This window comes from Nicotiana tomentosiformis, chromosome 2, assembly GCF_000390325.3.
Source record: "Nicotiana tomentosiformis chromosome 2, ASM39032v3, whole genome shotgun sequence".
NCBI lineage: Eukaryota > Viridiplantae > Streptophyta > Magnoliopsida > Solanales > Solanaceae > Nicotiana > Nicotiana tomentosiformis.
In genome coordinates, this window is record NC_090813.1 from 155,786,807 (window position 1) to 155,809,394 (window position 22,588).

Here is a 22,588-nt window from a genome sequence, read left to right on the forward strand (position 1 = left end):
TACCGGGGGAGTTAACAGTGTTATTAATTACAGCTAGAAGAATTGCTAGGATTCTTAGTTTAATCAGTTTTCTTCATTTTAAATTAATTATTTTAAAATTCTAACGTTTGTAGTCTTGGGTGTTACAGGTGCATGCCTAGAAACTCCTCAAGAATTGGTGAATTGTTTAAAGCATTATCGGATCCTGAGAAAGCTTTAAAGGCATTAAATCGTGCAAACAAGAAGGACAAACGACAACAAAACCTGACATACCAAATTGAACTAGACATGGGGGACGTCATAGATAACCAAAACAACTGAAACAATGGGAATGAACCGAACAATCGGAGTGCGGCACCCCTTGTACCAGAAGCGGCCTTATATGATTGAGCACAACTCACCGCTGAAAATCTGGCAACCACAATTGCAGTCCCTCAGATACAAGCTGAGTTATTTCAAATCATAAATAACATTCCACATCTGCCGCAGAACAAGGGACTGTTCTCCGGATTTTACATTGAAGATCCACAACAGCATCTAAAATTTCTTTTGTCAATTTGTGTCACTCAAAGGCAACCGAATGTGACACCGAAAGCAATTAGACTATTATTGTTTCCATTCTCAGTGACTGAAGAAGCTCAAACTTGGCTCAATTTGCTCCCCATAAACTCCATCACCACTTGAGAGGAATTAGTCAAGCAGTTTTTGAACAAGTTCTACCCACCCAATAAGACTGCCAACCAAGTTGATGAGATATTGAGCTTCAGGCAGAAACCAGCTGAAACACTACAAGAAACGTGAGAGAGGTTCAAGGGGATGCTAGTTAAGTGTCCACATCATGGCATTCCAGATCAGATGTTGGGACAAATGTTTTACATGGGATTGGAAGATAGTTTGAAGGACAATGTTAATGCTTCAGCAGGTGGAGCATTTTTGAGCAAATCATTTTGAGAGTGTAAAGTCCTGCTAGATAAAATGGATCAAAACTCAGGATGGATGACAAAAGACACTACTATCACCCCTGTAGTTCACTCAGTAGCTTTGTAACCAAACAACTCCATAGCCGAGAATATGGCCACTCTGATGACGCAAATGAGTATCCTCACCAAGATGATTGACGAATTAGGCCAGAAGTAGGTACACATAGTTGACACGACTAATGAGGGATTATGTACACCATGTATTAACCAACCATATGTGTGCTCGTGGAGTGATGAAAGTGACAACCAGAACTATTAGGAAAATATGAACTATGTAGGCAACTATGGAGGACAGAGGCAAGGTGGTCAGAATTGGGGGCAGCAAAACTAGCAGTATAGACCAGGACATCAACAGTATAATAATAGGGACAATCCTGGAGCTATGCGACCATAGGGTCAAGTTGTTACTTACCAAAGGCAACATGGATACAATCAGCAAAATCAACACCTAGCTTATCAAGAGCCTCAACAACAACAGATAGTGAGACAAGATGATGGGTTGTCTGAAAGTAAAGGAATGTTGCAACAACTGACTGGGTCCAGTGGAAAAATGCAAGAGAAGGTTGAAGCACATGACTCAGCGATAAAAGGCATTGAGATTCAATTACGGCAGACATCGATGGCGCTGAATAATCGCCCCCAAGGGACATTACCTACCGACACACATGTCAATTTGAAAGAGCAGGGCCCAAAGCAACTTATGGCGGCGAGTCTAAGAAATGGTAGAGAACTTGATCTAGAGCAAGAAATTGCTCGCAAAAGCCGACCAACTGAGATACTTGTGCCAGTACCAATTGAGGTAGATAATTCAACAGGGTTAATAGAGGTAACGGTACAACATGCATAAGAGGAAGCAAACGAAGAAAAGGAGGTTGTAAAGGAGACTGAGAAAGTGCAAGAGACGACATTAGGAAAAGTGCCCGAGCAGGATATAACTCAAGTCACAGGAAGGAAGCGACCTCCAGCACCCTTCCCACAGAGGTTGGCTAAATATCAGAAGGATGAGCTGTACAAAATATTCATGGAAATGTTGAAGCAAATTCAGGCAAACATTCCTCTAATTGATGCTTTGAGGGAGATGCTCGGTTATGCAAAAATAATGAAGGAATTGATGTCGCGCAAGTTCGACTTTCAAGACTTGGCAACTGTGACATTGACTAAAACCTGTAGTGCTGTTGTGACAAGACCTATAGACGAAAAGATATCCGACCCTGGAAGCTTCACAATTCCATGTACCATAGGTAGCTATGCATTCGCCAAAGCATTGTGTGACTTGGGGGCGAGCATAAATCTGATGCCATTGGCTATCTATAACTAGTTAGGCATTGGAAGAGCAAGGCCCACATCCATTCTACTACAGCTAGCTGACCGAATGGTGAAAAGGCCATTTGGTATACTTGACGATTTACTTGTGCAAGTGGGAAAGTTTGTGTTTCCGGTAGATTTTGTCATTCTAGACTGCCATGTTGATGAGGAGATTCCCATAATTTCGAGAAGACCGTTCTTGGCCACAGGACGAACTTTGATTGATTGTGAAACTGGGGAGCTAAAAATGAGGCTAAATAATAAAGAAATAATATTTAATGTGCAAATGTCTATGCGGCGACCCACTGAGTTTGCAAATTGCTCTTTGATAGAAGCTGTGGATGTGATCATGGAGGAAGATGATGAGGCACTTAATGCAAAAGACCCTCTTGCGGCCTGCCTCATGAACTTAGAAGAGGTAAATGGTGAGGACTTGACGGATTGGGTGTTGGATCTTGAAGGCCAAAGGTACTGGAAAAAAGAGCTCGAATTCGAGTCTTTACACTTAGAAGAAAGAAAGGCCCCTCCAGCTAAGCCATCAATCGAAGAGCCACCACAGTTGGAACTGAAACCGCTACCATCTCACCTCAGGTATACTTTCTTGGGACCTAACTCGACTTTACCTGTTATTATCTCATCTGGTTTGTTATATGTGCATGCAGAAAATCTTTTATAGGTGCTAATAGAGTGTAAGACTGCAATTGGTTGGACCATTGTAGATTTTAAGGGTATTAGGCCAGCCTTCTGTATGCATAAGATTTTACTGGAAGATGGGCAAAAATCTTCCAGAGAATATCAAAGAAGGCTGAACCCCAACATGAAATAAGTCGTGAAGAAGGAAGTGATCAAGTGGTTAGATGCATGAATCATTTTCCCCATCTCCGATAGATCAAGTGGTTAGATGCATGAATCATGAATCACTGTGGTGCAAAACGAGAACAACGAGCTTATCTCAACAAGAACAATCACAGATGGTGAATTTGTATGGACTACAAAAGATTGAACAAGGCCACCCGAAAAGACCATTTTCCCCTATTGTTCATTGATCAAATGCTAGATATATTGGTAGAGAGGTCCCACTTTTGCTTTTTGGATGGATACTCGGGGTATAATTAGATCTCTATTGCCCCGGAGGATAGAGAGAAAACGTCGTTCACCTATCCGTATGGCATCTATGCCTTTCGGAGAATGCCGCTTGGCCTATGCAACGCACCCGCCATATTCCAAAGGTGCATGATGGCCATCTTCACAGAGGAGGTTTTCATGGATGACTTCTCAGTGGTGGGGAACTCATTCGATGATTGCCTTATGAACTTGAAAAGAATATTAAAGAGGTGTATGAAGACTAATCTGGTATTAAACTGGGAAAAGTGCCATTTCATGGTACATAAAGGTATAGTCTTGGGGCACCTAGTGTCTAGTAAGGGCATTTAGGTGGATCGTGCAAAAGGTTGATGTAATAGAAAGGTTTCCACCACCCACTTCCGTCAAGGCAATAAGAAGTTTCCTTGGCCATGCCGTTTTCAACATGCGGTTTATAAAAGATTTTTCCTAAATTGATAACCCTTTGGGTAAATTGCTGGAAAAAGATCACCCTTTTGTGTTTTCTGATGATTGCAGGGTAGCTTTTGAGGAATTGAAGAAGAGGCTGGTGTCTGCACCTATCATAGTTGTACCCGATTGGGAGCAACCATTTGAGTTGATGTGTGATGCAAGCGATTATGTTATGGGAGCAGTGCTGGGACAGCGAAAGGAGAAGGTCATGCACCCAATATACTGTGCATGTAGAACCTTGAGTGGTGCCCAACTAAACTACACAGTGACCGAAAAGGAGATGCTCGCAGTGGTATTCGCATTTGAAAAATTTAGGTCATACCTGATAGGCTCGAAGGTAATTGTTTATACTGACTATGCTACCCTCAGGTACCTAATTGAGAGAAAGGATTCAAAGTCGCGCTTGATTCGATGGGTACTGCTACTACAAGAATTCAACCTGGAAATCCGTGACCGAAAGGGAACAGAGAACCAAGTGGCTAATGACTTGTTTATGCTTGAAGGAGCAGAGAAGAAGGTTGAGGTGGACGAGATTATGGAGACTTTCCCGGATGAACAACTGTTGGCTAAGAGCCTTGAGGTAGCGCCATAGTACGCAGACATTGCAAACTACCTGGCGAGCGGTATTATGCCCTATGACCTTTCCTATGTTCAAAAGAAAAAGTTCTTTCATGATTTTTTCACGTATTATTGGGACATGATTTGTGTTGATAACATGATCCGGAGATGTATCCCCGAGACAGACCAATCTTCTATTTTGCAGGCTTGTCACACATCCTCATATGGTGGCCATTTCGGGGGAGTAAAGACAGCTGCGAAGGTATTGGAGTCGGGCTTCTACTGGCCTACATTGTTCAAAGATGCACACTTTTGGGTGAAGGGTTGTGATGAATGCCAACAAACCGGGAATTCCCGCCGACATGAGATGCCCATGAACCCAATTTAGGAGGTGGAAGTGTTTGAGGTATGGGGAATCGATTTCATGGGGCCTTTTTGTCAGCTCATATGGTAACAAGTACATACTCGCAGCTGTGGACTATGTGTCAAAACGGGTGGGAGTTGTGGCACTCCCTACAAATGATGCAAAGGGGGTCATTGGGTTTTTGAGAAAGAATATATTCACCCGGTTTGGCACTCCAAGGGCAATAATTAGTGATGGAGGCACTCACTTCTGCAACCGAGCCTTCACAAATTTGTTAGAAAAATGTGTCGTGCGCCACAAGATTACCACCCCATATCACCCACAAACGAGTGGGAAAGTGGAAGTTTCAAACAGAGAGATAAAGAGCATTTTGACAAAGACTAAATGCTACAAGAACAAATTGGCCGAGAAAGTTAGATAATGCACTCTGGGCATATCATACCACTTTCAAAACTCCGATCGGCATGTCACCGTATAAATTGGTATTTGGGAAGGCGTGTCACTTACCCGTGGACTTGGAGCATAGAGCGTTGTGGGCATTGAGGCAGCTGAATCTCGATATGGAAGCAACGGGTACAAGTAGAGTCACAGAATTGTATGAGCTTGATGAGTTCTGCTACCATGCTTTTGAGAGCACAAGACTATACAAGGAGAGAATGAAGATGATGCATGACAAAAGGATTCTTGAGCGGAGTTTTAAACCTGGAGATGTGGTATTGCTATACAATTCGAGATTGAAGTTGTTTCCGGGCAAGTTGAAGTCAATATGGTCAGGACCATTTTGTATGGTAGAGATGCATTCAACTGGAGCCATCAAGATTACATCGGAAGATGGCTCCCGCAAGTTCAAAGTTAATAGGCAAAGACTAAAACATTATCAAGGCATGTTTGAGGAAGATAAATTGATCTCGACCTTGTACTTGAAAGATCCTTGATAAGGGATAGCCTGAGTCATGCCGCGACATTAAGTCAGGAGCTTCTTGGGAGGCAACCCATGGTTTTGTTGTGATTCGTCGTGCCGCGACGTTAAATCAAGCGTTTATTTGAAGACAACCCAAATTTTGTATTTTTCTTTATTTTTTGTGTTTGATTTTGAATTGTGGAAGTATCGACATGTTTATGAATGTTGTAGGAATGAGATTGTGCGAATTGGAATGATTCAGGGTAAAGAAATCATGACAAAAGGTCAAAAGTGGCTAAAATTGAAAAGCTGAAAAAATGGCCAGCAGTGTTCTCGTCTAAATCCGCACCTCGCGCGAAGGTAGACACGGCCCAGGCCAGCCAAATGAGCAGAAAACAGTAAAGTGGGGGCATGGCACCCCCCACTTCGCGAATTTGTTTTTTTCCTTCTTCTTCTTCTTCTTTTTATTATTATTTTACTTTCTTTTCGACTAAGTTGTTCCCAGGTTTGTATTTCAAACCTCTCCCCTAACGTAATTAACCCCCCTCTACTCCCAACCCTCACTTCCCGTTTCTGCCTCCCCTCTCGCACCAAGTCCTCCCAATCCCTCATACAAACTGGTAACACCCCTTCTTCTTTTCTGCTCGTTCTTGTCCCCTCCCCCACGTAGCAGACCCCTCCCCTTTCCCTTAGGTTTATTTCTTGTTTTTCTCCTTCTTTCTGTTATGGTTTATTTTGGTGGAGTAAGTGAATTTTGAATTTTGGAGCATAGTTTGCTCAAGATTTTGCTGGTTGTTATGCATAGTGAGGTGGGAAACTACAATTCCCACCACCTCAATCAAATTGGGAGGGTAAAACACATGTTACTTGTATTGAAACATGATGGTAAATATTATGCATATAAGGTGATCGAAAAATTGCCCGAATGAGAATTTTGATAGGTTTTGCAAATTCTGAGTAGCAAGACTCATTGTTTTGGTAATATGAACATCTCTTGAGTGTGGGTTAGCCACTTGGGGGTCTTTGCACTTAAATTGCATTTGTTTTAGAACGAATGTCAACCCGCGACCAACTAAGGTACGACTCGTGCACGACGTGTGTGTCGTCCTACCCACTTGATTTTTAATGATTCTAAGTAACCTTATATCAATGCCATTAAGTTGTCATAGACACTTATACCCTGGTTGCACACTTACGCTCTCGGGCTAAGTGTAGGGTGCAATATATACAGCTATGAAAATATATGCGAGTCTTAGTTTGGGATGTATTGGATTCAAATTTTGAGGCTAGGGTGTTAGAGAGAGTCACACAATTATTTTAATTAGTCTTGGCATGACGTAAAGCTTGAGGAAAAGTATGAATAGTTCTTATGCTAGGTTCTAAGCGTTGATATAAACCATTGTCATGGATGTGATGCTTGAGTATGTTTTGAAATGTATTTCTTGCCTATGCGCTTAATTTTATTCGCTCGAGGACGAGCAAAAGTCTAAGTGTGGGGTGGTGATTAATGGCCAAAAGTGCATGATTTTGAGAGTATTTTCATCTCATTTGTCATGTGAGTTGTGGGAGATTACATGATATTTGAAGTGAATTATACTCATTATGTATTTCTTATTTGTAGGAGTGAGCTTGAATGATAATGGAGCAAAAGATATCAAATTATTGCAAAAAAGAAGAAAACTTGAAGGATTGGGAGCTCGTCTATTCTCGTGCGTGGCACGAAAATGGTCGCGAAAAGGAGAAAAGTGAAGGCACAAAACAGCGAAGCAAAGTAAATTCACGGATCGCTTCGCGAAATGGAAGAATTTCAAAAGCTGAATCCGCGTCCATGGGCGCGCGACGCGCAAAAGCAGACGTAGATTCCAGCTTCTTCCAGCCGAAGTTGGATTGGAAAATTTCGCCCCTTAGCAACCCTAAGTGATATAAATACATCAAAGAATGACTTTTTAAGGGTTACACAGCATCTTTGAAGGCAAGAACAAGCAAGGAGCAAGACGGAAGATTCGGAAACGAGTTTTTATCTTTCTTCTTCCCTTTTCTATTATTGGTGATGAATTCTTATATTGTAGTTGTGAAAACAATTATGAGTAGCTAACCTCTTTATTCTAGGGTTTGATGGAAACTCTTGGAGGATGAATTTTTATTGCGTTTAATATACGTTTGCCATTGGATGTTCTCTACTTTTTCAACTACGTGATTATTGTGGTTGATTGAAGGGCCCTCAATTGACTATGCCTATTTAGTATGTATTACTTGGAAAAAGGGTACATATTTAGGTAGTTGTTGAACAACATCACTCCTAATGTGTATGAGGGATCAACACGGAGGATTTAAAGATGGGATTAAGAATAACTAAACCTTGGTGCGATGTTAGTGAGTGGTAAACTAGTTCCAGCTAGCGTAGTTTGGAAGAATACGTCTAGTAAATTGTTGTATTTGCTCGGAAGAGAATTACGACACCTAAAGTGCTCACGATCGGTAGAGAGTATCTAGGCGAATTTATATGAGACGTAGCAGGGACGATTCCGATAAGAGGGAAAATCGTAACCCTAGACCTTTCCAATCTTGTCTATAACATTTGCTTTGTTAGTAATAAAATTCCAGCTTTTTAATTACTTTGCTTTTAGTTAGTAAACACTCAACTCATTATTCAATATTTATGGAAGTTGTTTACTTGAACTCTTGCGAAACTAGCAGTTGTGATTAGTAGGTTAATTCTCTGTAGTATTCGACTCCAGACTTATAAACCGGATTATATTTGCAGCGACCGCTTAGTCCTTTTTATAAGGCACTAGTATTAGCACCCGCGCAGATGCGCGGACATTAACCATGTCAAGTATTTGAGTTATTTGAATTATATGTAAATAATCTTAAAATTTAAATCTTCTCGATAAATATAGATAATCATTGGATATTAATTAAGAAACACTACATGAAAAAGATTAACCATTTCTCAAATCTTCTAGTTATAATTCTATTTTCTCTCGTCGGTGTCATTGGATCATAGAAATAGTCGGGAAGCAAAATAATAACCCTATTTATGGCAAAACAATCAAAGGTTGAGAGTATGAAAGACTCTTTGGATACGACTAGACTCTTTTACTACTACTTGAACTCTTATTTGGTGTGTTGATATCTTTCAAAAAATATTTCTATTTTAAATTTCAGTTTCTAAAACTTTATTTGTCAATAATAATTATTTTTATACTAATGTAAGTGAAAATATTATCCTTAATTCAAAACTTATTTTAACTAGCTATCTAAAAATTTAAATAATTCTTTAGCAGTGAATTTTGTTTTCCAATATAACTCCATTTTGATATTTGACACTAACCATATTAAATATCTAATTTATTTGAATTATATTTAAATAACCTTAAACTTTAAACCCTCTAGATAATTATAGATAATCGCTAGCGATTAATTAAGAAACACTATATTAAAAAAAGACTAACAGTTTTTCAAATCTTGTAGTGATAATAGTTTTTTGCATAATTTTCATTGGTGTTAATGGAATCTTAAAATAGTCACGAAGCAAAATAATAACTTATATTTATGAAAAAGAACAAAGGTACAAAATATGAACGACTCTTTGGTTACGACATGACTCTTTTACCACGACCTGAACTCTTATTTGGTATGCTGTTATCTTTTAAAAAATATTTATATTTTGAAATTCCAATTTCTAAAACTTTATATATATATTTCAATAATGATTATCTTTTTAATGATGCAAGTGAAGATATTATCCTTAATTTAAAATCACTTCAATCGGCTATCTAAAAATTTAAACAATTTTGTTGCCGGTGAAACTTTATTTCAGTATGACTCCATTTTGAGTTTATCGATATCTCTACCCATAAATTTTAAATTTTGAATACCCTATATATACAGATTTTTTGTTCTTTGAATCATTAAATGTTAATTTAGGAGCTTTTTATTATATAACATTGCACATTTTGTCTTAAAACTGCCAAGTAGTTTTTTCTCGACACCATACTTGGCTTAACCTCAATGCAAACAACTCAAATTGCATTTGAGATCAAATATATATAGACGAAAGTTACCATATATTATTGCCATTTATTTGCTTGTCACTTGGCTTAACCACAATGCCAATAGTATGTGGTAAATTTATTCTTTTCTCGACACCAAATTTGGCTTTACCTCAATGCAAACTATTTAAATTGCATTTAAATTCAGATTTAAATATCATATCAATTTGTTACTAATAGTGATTTTTGAAAAATGACACACAATGTAAATTACAAAATTCTTATATTATTGTAATGACCTAACTGGTCATTTTAACTTTTAGAAATATGCTCCCTAAAATAAAACTCTCCGAACATGCTTTTATTAATTTATGACTCGCGAGGTTGGTTGGTTCGGGATTTGGAAGTGTGTGGGTTGAAATCGGAGCACTTGGTTCCTTAAGTTAGCTTTAAATGGACAAATTTGACTTCGGTCAATATTTTGAGAAAATGACCCCGGAATCAGGATTTGACGATTCCAATAGGTTCGTATGATGATTTTGGACTTGGGCGTATGTCCGAATCAGGTTTTGGATAACCTGGGAGCGTTTTGACGCTTAATAGTAAAAATCAACTATTTGAAGGTTTAAAATTCTCTAAATTTGGTTTGGAGTAGGATTTTGAGTAATTAAAGTCCGTTTAGAATTTCGAGTTTGGGAATAGTTCCGTATAGTGATTTAAGACTTGCACACAAATTTTCGTGTCATTTCGAGTAGTTTAAGTAACTTTCTGCGCATTGGAAGTAAATTGAAGAACTTGAAATTCTTAAATTTGAATCAATTTGGTTTAGGGTATGATTCTTAGATTTGATGTTATTTTACGCGTTCCGAGTGTTCGAGCGAGTCTGTTTAATGATTTCAAATCTGTTGGTATGTTCGGGCGGTGCCCCGGGGGCCCCGAGTGTCAATCGGACGAGGCTCGGACCAAGTTGGAAGTTGGGAGCCAAAACTGAAGCTCCCAACTACAGTCAGAATCGCACCTGCGCTTGGCCAGTCGCAGGTGCGACATTCGCAGATGCGACAGAAGCTCGCAGGCGCGGCACTTGCAGTTGCAAGATTTCTTCATAGAAGCGCAAAAGGAATGGGAGGCCTGCCATCACAGGTGCGGAATATTGGGCGCACCTGCGAATGCACAGATGCGAGAATTGGCCAGGCGAGTGGAACTCGCACCTGCGAGGATTTTCCAGGGGTGCGGAGCCGCAGGTGCGTTCCAACCTCCACAGGTGCGAAAGGCCTGTTTGGCAGAAAGCTTAAAAGAACGGAAATTCACCATTTTTGCCCGTTTTCTCTCCACATTTGGGCGATTTCAGAGCTTTTGAGAGGGGGGTTTCAACTAGCAATTTGAAGGTAAGTTAATTCTATACACCTTGAGTTAAATACATAGATTATAGGTAGATTATAACTAGTAAATCTTAGAAATCAAAGATTTAGATAAAAAATCTTGATTTTTATAAAAGTGAGATTTTAACCACGAAAATAGTTATGGAATTGGGTAGAAATTATATATTTAAGTTCTTGAGATTATGAGTAATGTTTTCATCCAAAAATTTCCAGAATCCGAGCACGTGGACCCGAGGTGAAATTTAGAAATTTTACCATTTTGGATAAGGTAATTTATTTAATAGATTAATTTCGAATCATTTAGCATGTATTAATTATTTTGTATAATATTTGGATAATTTTGGATTTTCGGCGTCGAATCGAGAATTCAACGCGACGTGGTAATCGAAAAGTAGACTTTGAGACGAGGTAAGTCTCTTGTCTAATCTTGTAAGGGGAAAATTACCCCATAAGGATTAAATTGAATAATTGTTGTTAATTACGGGGGCTACGTATGCACGAGGTGACTAGAGTCCGTGCGTAGCTACTATTAATGCTAAAGTCCGGGTAGTTTAGGACTCAAAGCATGAATTACTTGTGTAAATTGTATTCTTTGTTTAATTAATATTAATTGACATATATGAATACATTGTGAATTGTTAGATAAAGATATTAAAGGATGAAAATCTCATATGCTTGATTTTCTATTGAAATTAATTAATTTTTAAAAGAAATTATTCTTCCTCCCGAATTTATATTATAATAAATATACTCTCCTTCTAGAGGTACATAAGAAAATGTCCTCCTTTTTTGTGGAGCGGGCCGAATACCTCGACATGATAGATGCATCTATGGATCGTGCCGCACGTCCCTCGGCAGTGTACACGACACTTTGGATCGGGTCGTACGTCCTCGGTAGAAATCGTGCATAATAATAATAATCACACGATACCTTAATAGCTTATTTCAGCTTGCGAAGCCAATTGATAAATTTGAGAATCCTTGGAATTTAATGAATTATTATGCCTTCTTGTTAAGGAATTTATTGTTATTTCTGTAAATGAGATTTAATTGATAAATTAGAAATTATTTGAATTGAAGGAATTTAATTAATATATTGAGAATTATTGCATTTGAAGGAATTTGATTATTTCTGTTGGTTAAATAAATTATTGTAAATTCTGTAGATCATGCTGATATAAATATCCTAGTTGTATTTCAATTATTATTATTGACCCATAGTGAGTATTAAAGTCGACCATATCGTCTCTACCACTTCGAGATTAGGCTTGATACTTACTGGGTACATGTTGTTTACGTACTCATACTACACATGCTACACTTTTTGTGTAGGACTTGAGGCAAGTACTAATGGGGGACCTATCATCTTACACCCACGCTATCCAGGGGTATAGTGGTGAGCTACCTTTTCGAGCCGTTCTGCAGCTACTAGTGTCTCTCCTTGTATTTTCCATTCTGTCTATTTTTATTTCAGACAGTATTGTGGCTTTGTATAATCTACTAGATGCTCATACACTTGTGACACCAGGTCTTGGTACACACATTGGTAGAATTTGAGTTTTAAGTTGGCTTGCCTAGCTGTAGTATTGGGCGCAGTAGTTGTTCTTCAAAATGGATTCCAACTAACGGAGATGTGTGTAAAGTAAGCAAGAACAGAAGACATGGATTTCATTCAAAAAGTTAAATGACTGATCATATATAGATTCAATCAAGGCAAAACGACAAGCTTTTCAAAAGAATAATGGAAATATGCAGCCAGAAGTTACAAGTGGAATGACACCATAACTTTGTCCTTCCCAGTAAGGAAGGTTGCCACCATGATCAATGACAACATGACAAGTCTCCCCAGGAGCTTTTGGGCCCATAAGCCTCTCAACAGAGACAATTGTCGCTGTGTATGATTCCTTGGGCTTGTAAATATTCAATGGTGGTTCTTTTGCATCTTCAAGTGATAAAGGTGAAACTGAAACTTTGGCTTTGCTAGCTTGTTGCACCGACATGCAAACAATGTGTTGGTTTCTCGATCGTGCTACTTTTAGATCGATAGGCGGCATAGAGATCCATGATGATCTATCACAAAATATTACGCTTGTAGCCTGTAACAATGAAATGCATAATTTTGCTCTTTAGTTGAGACAAATCATTTTCAAACTGTTAGTGAACATATAAAACATGTGATTAAATAGATCAAGAAACACATACACAACTAAATATGTGGATATCAACTGATGGAAGGAGAAACGGGAAGTGTATATGCATTCCTACTTCATTTTCTTTCCTCTCATGCTATAGGAAGGTCTTTCTACTCACATGACCTATAGGTAAAATTGGGTCGTAACAACATGGTATCAGAGCACTAGGTTCACCTAGGTCTCACAAGTTATGAGCAGGCCTAATAAAGTCTTGCGGATCGGTACGGAGACGTCTGTACTTATCTTCGAGAGGCCATTGGGTGTTAGGAAATTACCTTTCTTCATATTCCAATGTGCAATTGATGTAGTTCTAAATGTCCTTATCTTATTCTCTCTCAGATGGTGAGAACGCGCTTGAATGAGGTTCCAGACCAGGGAAGAGCTATTCCCCCAGTTGCTAGAGGCCGAGGGAGGGCACCGGCCCGTGGTAGAGCACGAGGACGTCCTAGGACTGCCCCAGTTATGCCGCCAGTGGGTCCAGTAGAGAACCCCATTGTTGAGGAACAGGATGAGGTGCCTGTGGCAGAGCCAGCTCCGGTGGATTTCACATCTGCACCGGGATTTTAGGATGTCATGGGTCGTATGTTGCGGTTCATGGACAATATGACTCAGGCCGGTTTATTTCCGGCAGACCCAGCCACATCGCAGGCGGGCGGGGGAGCACAGACCCCTACTGCGCAGGCTCATGGACAGGTAGCTGCTTTATATAGGACCCAGGGTGCACTACCCGTGAGAGGAGCCCAACCAGTGGCGGCAGCTACACCTGAGCCCAGGCTAGCTGTAGCCGCCGATCCTAAAAAACTATTGGACCGATGGACTAGACTACATCCTCCTATCTTTGGGGGTGAGAGACATGAGGATCCACAGGACTTCATTGATCGTTGCAGGGACATACTTCACAATATGAGGATATTGGAGTCTCATGGGGGTAGACTTTGCTACTTTTCAGCTAGAGGGCAGAGCCCGTATATGGTGGCAGTCTTATGTTCTTGGCAGACCAGCAGATTCTCCTCCTATGACTTCGGACAGGTTTACCCGTATCTTCCTGGACAAATATATTCCACCCTCCCAGAGGGAAGAGTTGCGCTTTCAGCTTGAGCAACTCCAACAAGGTCAGATATCAGTGACCGATTATGGGGTGAGGTTTTCTGAATTATCTCGCCATGCACTTATGATACTCCCTACTGAGGTGGAGAGAGTGCGGAGGTTTGTAGCCGGTTTACATACTGGGATTCATGCCGCTATGGCTCGAGAGGTTGAGATGGGTACTTCTTATGAGCTAGTTGTGGAGATAGCCCGGAGGATTGCGGGTGTGCTTCAGCGGAGTCGAGAGCAAATTATGAGAGATAAGCGGTTCAGGTACTCTGGAGAGTTCAGAGGTGCTCCATCTGGGGGCAGAGGTCAGTTCGTGAGGGGGCAGTCCAGCAGACTCCCATTTCCAGCACCACCACCTCCTCGGGGTACTCCAGTGCGACCTTATCTCAGTGCTATACCAGAGAGTTCTTACTGCCCCCAGCTATTCAGGGTCCTCCGAGTGGGTATTCAGGTCTACAGGGCCAGACTCTTAGTCTGCAGCCCATCACACCGAAGAGTTATTACGAGTGCGTGGATCCCAATCACATGCGGAGGTTTTTCCCCAGGCTTCGGGGTAGACCAGTATAGCAGGGTCAACAGCCTATGCTTACCGGACCAGTTACTCCACCAGTAGTCCGACCACAAAGAGGTGGAGGACAAGTAGGTAGGGGCCGTCCTAGAGGTGGAGGTCAGCCAGGCGGAGGCCAGCCAGTTGGCGCTCCAGCTCGGTTCTATGCTTTTCCGGCTAGACCAGATGCAGAGGCCTCAGATGCTGTGATTACAGGTATTATTTCTGTTTGCGGCAAAGATGCCTCAGTATTATTTGATCTAGGATCCACGTATTCATATGTGTCATCTCTATTTAATCCATTCCTGGGTGTTTCTCGTGAGTCCTTGAGTACTCATGTTTATGTGTCCACTCCTGTAAGCGATTCTGTTATTGTGAACCGGATCTACCGGTCTTGTATTATTACATTCTGTGGTTATGAAACTAGAGCAGATCTCTTATTGCTCGAGATGACCGATTTTGAAATTATTCTGGGTATGGACTGGTTATCTCCATATCATGCTATTCTAGATTGTCATGCCAAAACTGTTACCTTGGCTATTCCATCTTTGCCTAGGCTGGAGTGGAAGGGTTCGTCGGTTAGTTCATTTAATCGGGTTATTTCTTTTATAAAGGCTCAACACATGGTTAAGAAGGGTTGTTTGGCTTATCTAGCCTATGTTCGGGATACCACCACAAAGACTCCGGCTATTGATTCAGTGCCTGTAGTTCGGGAGTTCTCCGATGTATTTCCTTCAGATCTTCCAGGTATGCCACCTGATCATGATATTGATTTCTGTATTGACTTGGCTCCAGATACTCAGCCTATATCTATTCCACCGTATCACATGGCTCCAAAAGAATTTAAATAGTTGAAAGAACAGCTTGAAGAGTTACTAGACAAAGGGTTCGTCAGACCGAGTGTATCGCCTTGGGGTGTACCGGTATTATTTGTGAAGAAGAAAGATGACACAATGCGAATGTGTATTGATTATCGCCAATTGAACAAAGTTACTATTAAGAATAAGTACCCATTGCCACGTATTGGTGACCTATTTGACCAGTTGCAGGGTGCTAGGGTGTTCTCTAAGATCGACTTGAGGTCGGTGTATCATCAGTTGAAGATTCGAGATTCGGATGTTCCGAAAACTACTTTCCGTACTAGATATGGTCATTATGAGTTTCTGGTAATGTCTTTCGGTTTAACTAATGCCCCGGCAACATTTATGGATCTGATGAACAGGGTATTCAGGCCATATATTGATTCATTTGACATTGTCTTCATTGATGACATTTTGATCTACTCGCGCAGCAAGGAGGAACATGAGCAACATATGAGAGTAGTGCTTCAGACATTGCGGGAAAAAAATCTATATGCTAAGTTCTCTAAATGTGAGTTTTGGCTAAAGTCTGTAGCATTTTTGGGACATATTGTATCGGGAGAAGGTATTAAATTTGATCCCAAAAAGATTGAGGCAGTTCAAAATTGGCATCGTCCCACTTCGACGACAGAGATTAGGAGTTTTCTGGGTTTAGCAGGTTATTATCGTCAGTTCGTGGAAGGTTTTTCATCTATTGTTGTACCTTTGACTAAATTAACCCAGAAGGGTGTTCAGTTCCGATGGTCTGATGATTGTGAGGCAAGCTTTCAGAAGCTCAAGACAACATTGACTACAACACCAGTGTTAGTGTTACCTTCTGATTCGGGAATGTATACAGTGTATTGCGATGCTTCACGCATCGGTTTGGGTTGTGTATTAATGTAGGAAGAGCGAGTTATTGCATATGCTTTACGTCAGTTAAAGCCCCACGGGCAGAATTATCCGGTACATGATTTGGAGTTATCTGCGATTGTTCACGCCCTTAAGATTTGGAGGCATTATCTTTATGGGGTATCTTATGAAGTTTATACTAATCATCGCAGTTTGCAGCATTTGTTCAAGCAGAGGAACCTAAATTTGAGGCAGCGCAGATGGCTGAAATTACTAAAAGATTATGATATTACCATCCTATATCATGTAGGTAAAGCAAATGTAGTTGCATATGCCTTGAGTAGAAAGGCGGAGAGTATGGGTAGTTTGGCTTTCATTTCAGCAGAAGAGAGTCCATTAGCGTCGGATATCCAGTCCTTGGCCAACAGACTTGTACGGCTAGATATTTTAGAGCCCAGCCGAGTTCTTGCATGTGTCGTAGCTCAGTCTTCACTATTTGAGCAGATCAAGGCTCACCAATATGATGATCCACACTTAATGGTTCTTCAAGAAACGGTACTATGAGGTGGTGCCAAGGAAGTTACTATTGGTGCGGATGGTGTTTTGCGACTCCAGGATCGTCTGTGTGTTCCTAATGTTTATGAACTGAGGAAAAAGATCCTAGAGGAGGCACACAGTTATCAGTATTCTATACATCCAGGTGCTACGAAGATGTATCGTGACTTGAGGCAGCATTATGGGTGGCGACAAATGAAAAAGGACATAGTTGAGTATGTGACTAGGTGTCTAAATTGCCAGCAAGTTAAATATGAGCACCAGAGGCCAGGTGGCCTACTTCAGTAGATGCCCATACCAGAGTGGAAATGGGAACGAATTACTATGGACTTTGTAGTTGGGTTGCGGCGGACCTTGAGGAAGTTTGATGCAGTTTGGGTGATTGTTGACAAGTTGACCAAGTCAGCACATTTTATTCCTATTGTGACTACGTATACTTTAGAGAGGTTGGCCCAGATTTATATTCAAGAGATAGTTCGGTTGCATGGTGTGCCAATTTCCATCATATCAGATAGAGACCCTCAGTTTACTTCACATTTCTAGAGAGCAGTACAGAGTGAATTAGGGACCCGTGTAGAGCTCAGCACAACCTTTCATCCGCAGACTGACGGACATATATGATTGACTTTGGAGGACAATGGGATCGTTCCCCGCCTTTGGCCGAGTTTGCTTATAATAATAGTTACCAATCCAACATCGACCTGGCTCCATTTGAGGCTTTATATGGCCGTCGATGCCGTTCAAGTATCGGATGGTTTGAGCCCGGTGAGGCTAAGTTATATGGTACTGATTTGGTAAAGGATGCCTTGGAAAAGGTAAAGTTAATTCAGGAGCGACTTCGTACAGCACAGTCAAGACAGAAGAGTTACGCGGATCAGAAAGCGCGTGATTTATCATTTATGGTAGGTGAAAAAGTTCTCTTTAAGGTTTCGTCGATGAAGGGAATTATGAGATTCGGGAAGAAGGGCAAGTTGAGCCTAAGGTTTATAGGCCCATTTGAGGTGTTGAGACGAGTTGGGGAGGTCACTTATGAGCTTGCATTGCCTCCCAGTCTATCGGGAGTTCATCCGGTTTTCCATGTATCTATGCTCCGGAAGTATCATGCTGACCTATCACATGTGTTGGACTTCAACACAATTCAGCTAGATAAAAATTTGGGTTATGAAGAAGAGCCATTTGCCATTGTTGATAAACAAGTTCGCCAGTTGAGGTCCAAGAGGATTTATGCAGTAAAGGTCCAGCGGAGGGGCCAACTAGTCGAGGAAGCGACTTGGGAGGCCGAGGAGGTCCTGCGGAGCAAATATCCACACTTATTTAGCACTCCAGGTATTATTCTAAACCCATTCCAGGACGAACGTTTGTTTAAGAGGTGCAGAATGTAATGACCCAACCAGTCATTTTAACTTTTAGAAACCCGTTCCTTAAAATAAAACTCCCCGAACATGCTTTTATTTATATATGACTTGCGGGGATGGTTGGTTCGGGATTTGGAAGTGTGTAGGTTGAAATCAGAACACTTGGTTCCTTAAGTTAGCTTTAAATGGACAAGTTTGACTTCGATCAACATTTTGAGAAAATGAACCCGGAATCGGGATTTGACGGTTCCAATAGGTTCGTATGATGATTTTGGACTTGGGGGTATGTCCGAATCGGGTTTTGGATAACCCGGGAGCGTTTTGACGCTTAATAGTAAAAATCAACTATTTGAAGGTTTAAAATTCTTTAAATTTGGTTTGGAGTAGGATTTTGAGTAATTAAAGTCTGTTTGGAATTCTGAGTTTGGGAATAGTTTCGTATAGTGATTTAAGACTTGCACGCAAATTTTCGTGTCATTCCGAGTAGTTTAAGTATATTTCGGCGCATTGGAAGTAAATTGAAGAACTTGAAATTCTTAAGTTTGAATCAATTTGGTTTAGGGTATGATTCTTAGATTTGATGTTGTTTTACGCATTCCGAGAGTTCGAGCGAGTCCGTTTTATAAGTTCAAACCTGTTGGTATGTTCAGGCGGGCCCTCGGGGTCCCCGAGTTTCAATCGGACAAGGCTCGGACTAAGTTGGAAGTTGGGAGACAAAACTGAAGCTCCCAGCTACTGTCAGAATCGCACCTGCGCTTGGCCAGTCGCAGGTGCGACATTCGAAGATGCGACAGAAGCTCGCAGGCGCAGCACTCGCAGATGCGAGATTTCTTCGTAGAAGCGAAAAAGGAATGGGAGGCCTGCCATCGCAGGTGCGGAATATTGGGCGCACCTGCGAACGCGCAGGTGCGAGGCTAGATGCGCAGATGCGAGAATTGTCCAGGTGAGTGGAACTCGCACCTGCGAGGATTTTCGCAGGTGCGGAGCCGCAGGTGCGTTCCAACCTCCGCAGGTGCGAAAGGCCTGTTTGGCAGAAAGCTTAAAAGAACAGGAATTCACCATTTTTGCCCGTTTTCTATCCACATTTGGGCGATTTCAGAGCTTTTGAGAGGGGGGTTTCAACTAGCAATTTGAAAATAAGTTAATTCTACATACCTTGAGTTAAATACATAGATTATAGGTAGATTATAACTAGTAAATCTTAGAAATCAAAGATTTAGATGAAAAACCTAGATGTTTATAAAAGTGAGATTTTGACCACGAAAATAGTTATGGAATTGGGTAAAAATTATATATTTAAGTTCTTGAGATTATGGTTAACGTTTTCATCCGAATATTTTCAGAATCCGAGCACTTGGGACCGGAGTGAATTTTAGGAATTTTACCATTTTGGATAGGGTAATTTATATAATACATAAATTTCGAATCATTTAACATGTATTAATTATTTTGTATAATGTTTGGATAGTTTTGGATTTTCTGTGTCGAATTGAGAATTCAACGTGACGTGGTAATCGGAAAGTGGACTTTGAGACGAGGTAAGTCTCTTATCTAATCTTATAAGGGGAAAATTACCCCATAGGGGATTAAATTGAATGATTATTGCTAATTGCGGGGGCTACGTACACACGAGGTGACGAGAGTCCGTGTGTAGCTACTATTAATGCTAAACTCCGGGTAGTTTAGGACTCAAACCATGAATTACTTGTGCAAATTGTATTCTTTGTTTAATTAATATTAATTGACATATATGAATATATTGTGAATTGTTAGATAAAGATATTAAAGGATGGAAATCTCATATGCTTGATTTTCTGTTTAAATTATTTAATTGTTAAAAGAAATTATTCTTCCTCCCGAATTTATCTTATAATAAATATACTCTCCTTCCGGAGGTACATAAGAAAATGTCCTCCTTTCTTGTGGAGCAGGCCGAACGCCTCGGCAGGATAGATGCATCTATGGATCGTGTCGCACATCCCTCGGCAGTGTACACGACACTCTGGATCGGGCCGTATGTCCTCGACAGAAATCGTGCTTAATAATAATAATCACACGATACCTTAATAGCTTATTTTAGCTTGCGAAGCCAATTGATAAATTTAAGAATCCTTGGAATTTAATGAATTATTATGCCTGCTTGTTAAGGAATTAATTGTTATTCCTATAAATGAGATTTAATTGATAAATTGGAAATTATTTGAATTGAAGCAATTTAATTAATATATTGAGAATTGTTGCATTTGAAGGAATTTGATTATTTCCGTTGGTTAAATAAATTATTGTAAATTCTGTAAATCATACTGATATAAATATCCTAGTTGTATTTCAATTATTATTATTGACCCATAGTGAGTGTCAAAGTCGGCCATCTCGTCTCTACCACTTTGAGATTAGGCTTGATACTTACTGGGTACAAGTTGTTTACATACTCTTACTACACTTGCTGCACTTTTTGTGCAGGACCTGAAGCAAGTAATAGTGGGGGACCTATCGTCTTACACCCACACTATCCAGGGGCATAGTAGTGTCACGACCCAAAATCCAACTAGTCGTGATGGCACTTAACCCAACCCGTTAGGTAAGCCAATTACCAACTATCCAATTTCAATAATAATTATTAAAGCAATTTAAGTGAATAAAGGTCTTAATCGTGTACAATCCCCAAGAACTGGTAGTACAAATCATGAGCTTCTAAGAATAGAGTATACAAAGCGGAAATGAAATAAATACATAGTCTGTTTGAATAATACATAAACAGAGCTTTTATAAATCTAAGGCTACCATGAACAAGAGGCAGCTACAACAGGAACGCAAGTACATCTTCAAGTCCCGCAGTCATCGAGCACAGCAACAACAGCAGCCAACATCTGCACGCAATGTGCAGAAGTGTAGTATCAGTACAACCAACCCCATGTACTGAGTAAGTAACAAACCTAGCCATAGGTTGAAAGTAGTGATGAGCTTCCACCAAGGTCGGGTCCATAACCTATAGTCCACAACAGTTCATAATAATATAAAGTAAATAATACCAGAAGTAACTCAGAGATAAAATGCTTAGCCAAATCATGATTTCAAAAATAATAGTTTTTCCTTTCAAATACATCAGTGAAAACCCAAATCGTTTGCCAAAGTTGCCAATAATATGAATAGTTTGAAAACGATAAATTTATCAAAAAACAATCTTCTCAATAATAAATAATATGTTTCATTTTCATTCCAAATAACCCGTGTATGTCTATCTGTCAAAAATGTGTAAGAAATCATGAATGATGTGATATTGTACAACATGAGAAAAAATACATATCTATGCATGTATGTCATGTGTGCATGCCAATGCGATGCAATTCAGTGATAAAATTATAAACAACCCCTAAGGCAGAACATCACTCATATACATCCCCTCGGGTAAACCTCACAGTCACTCGTGCCACTCGGGCATACCTCACAATCACTCTTGCCACTCAGGCATACCTCACATTCACTCTTTCCACTCGGGCATACCTCACGATCGCTCATGCCTCCCAGTTACTCAGCACTCAGCACTCGCACTCAGTAGGTACCTGCGCTCACTGGAGGTGTGTACAGACTCCGGAGGGGCTCCTACAGCCCAAGCGCTATAATCTGCACAGACAACTCACGTGCTGCACGGACAACTCATGTGCTATAATAATAAAGTATGCTGCAGGCGGGCAGCCCTGATCCACACTCATCCTCACAATCATGCCCTCGGCCGATATCAAACATGCTGCGGCGTACAGCCCAATCCCATAAACATGCAACATGCTGCGGCGTGCAGCCCGATCCAATAAATATGCAACATAAATCAGACCCTCGACCTCACTCAGTCATAAACCTCTCAAGCCACTCGGGTATTTCTATAAAACAGGGCATTCGGCCCAAAATATTTATATGCATCAAAATAGAGTCATAAAACTGAGTTATGATATGCAATGAAATGAATATGACTGAGTATGAATTTTCAATTTAACATAATAATTCACAGCAATATGACCTCTGTGGGTCCCAAAAATAATGGCACATAGCCTCAACATGATTTTTAATATGCTTTTCAGCTCAATTTCTTTAACACATAAAACCGCATGGAAAAATGCCAAGGTTATTTAACTAAAAAATT

General features: G+C 40.3%; 3 protein-coding genes and 1 non-coding gene across 4 annotated transcripts; 3 read left to right on the forward strand and 1 right to left on the reverse strand.

Annotated features, from left to right (window-relative positions):
- Positions 1–717: 717 nt before the first annotated feature.
- Positions 718–824, reverse strand: LOC117279836 (small nucleolar RNA R71). The gene has a single exon (XR_004510257.1). It is a non-coding gene; the product is annotated as a small nucleolar RNA R71 (small nucleolar RNA).
- Positions 825–1,578: 754 nt separating this feature from the next.
- Positions 1,579–2,277, forward strand: LOC104109265 (uncharacterized). The gene is made up of 2 exons (XM_009618502.1): positions 1,579–1,758; positions 1,810–2,277. Exons 1-2 carry the CDS (start codon positions 1,579–1,581, stop codon positions 2,275–2,277), a joined length of 648 nt encoding a protein of 215 aa, XP_009616797.1.
- A 3,023-nt stretch (positions 2,278–5,300) lies between these two features.
- On the forward strand, positions 5,301–5,675 carry LOC104109264 (uncharacterized). Its single transcript, XM_009618501.2, has one exon. It carries the CDS (start codon positions 5,301–5,303, stop codon positions 5,673–5,675), a length of 375 nt encoding a protein of 124 aa, XP_009616796.2.
- A 7,994-nt stretch (positions 5,676–13,669) lies between these two features.
- LOC138905913 (uncharacterized) lies at positions 13,670–20,975 on the forward strand. Its single transcript, XM_070194425.1, has 3 exons — positions 13,670–13,720; positions 14,157–14,607; positions 20,914–20,975. Exons 1-3 carry the CDS (start codon positions 13,670–13,672, stop codon positions 20,973–20,975), a joined length of 564 nt encoding a protein of 187 aa, XP_070050526.1.
- Positions 20,976–22,588: the final 1,613 nt, after the last annotated feature.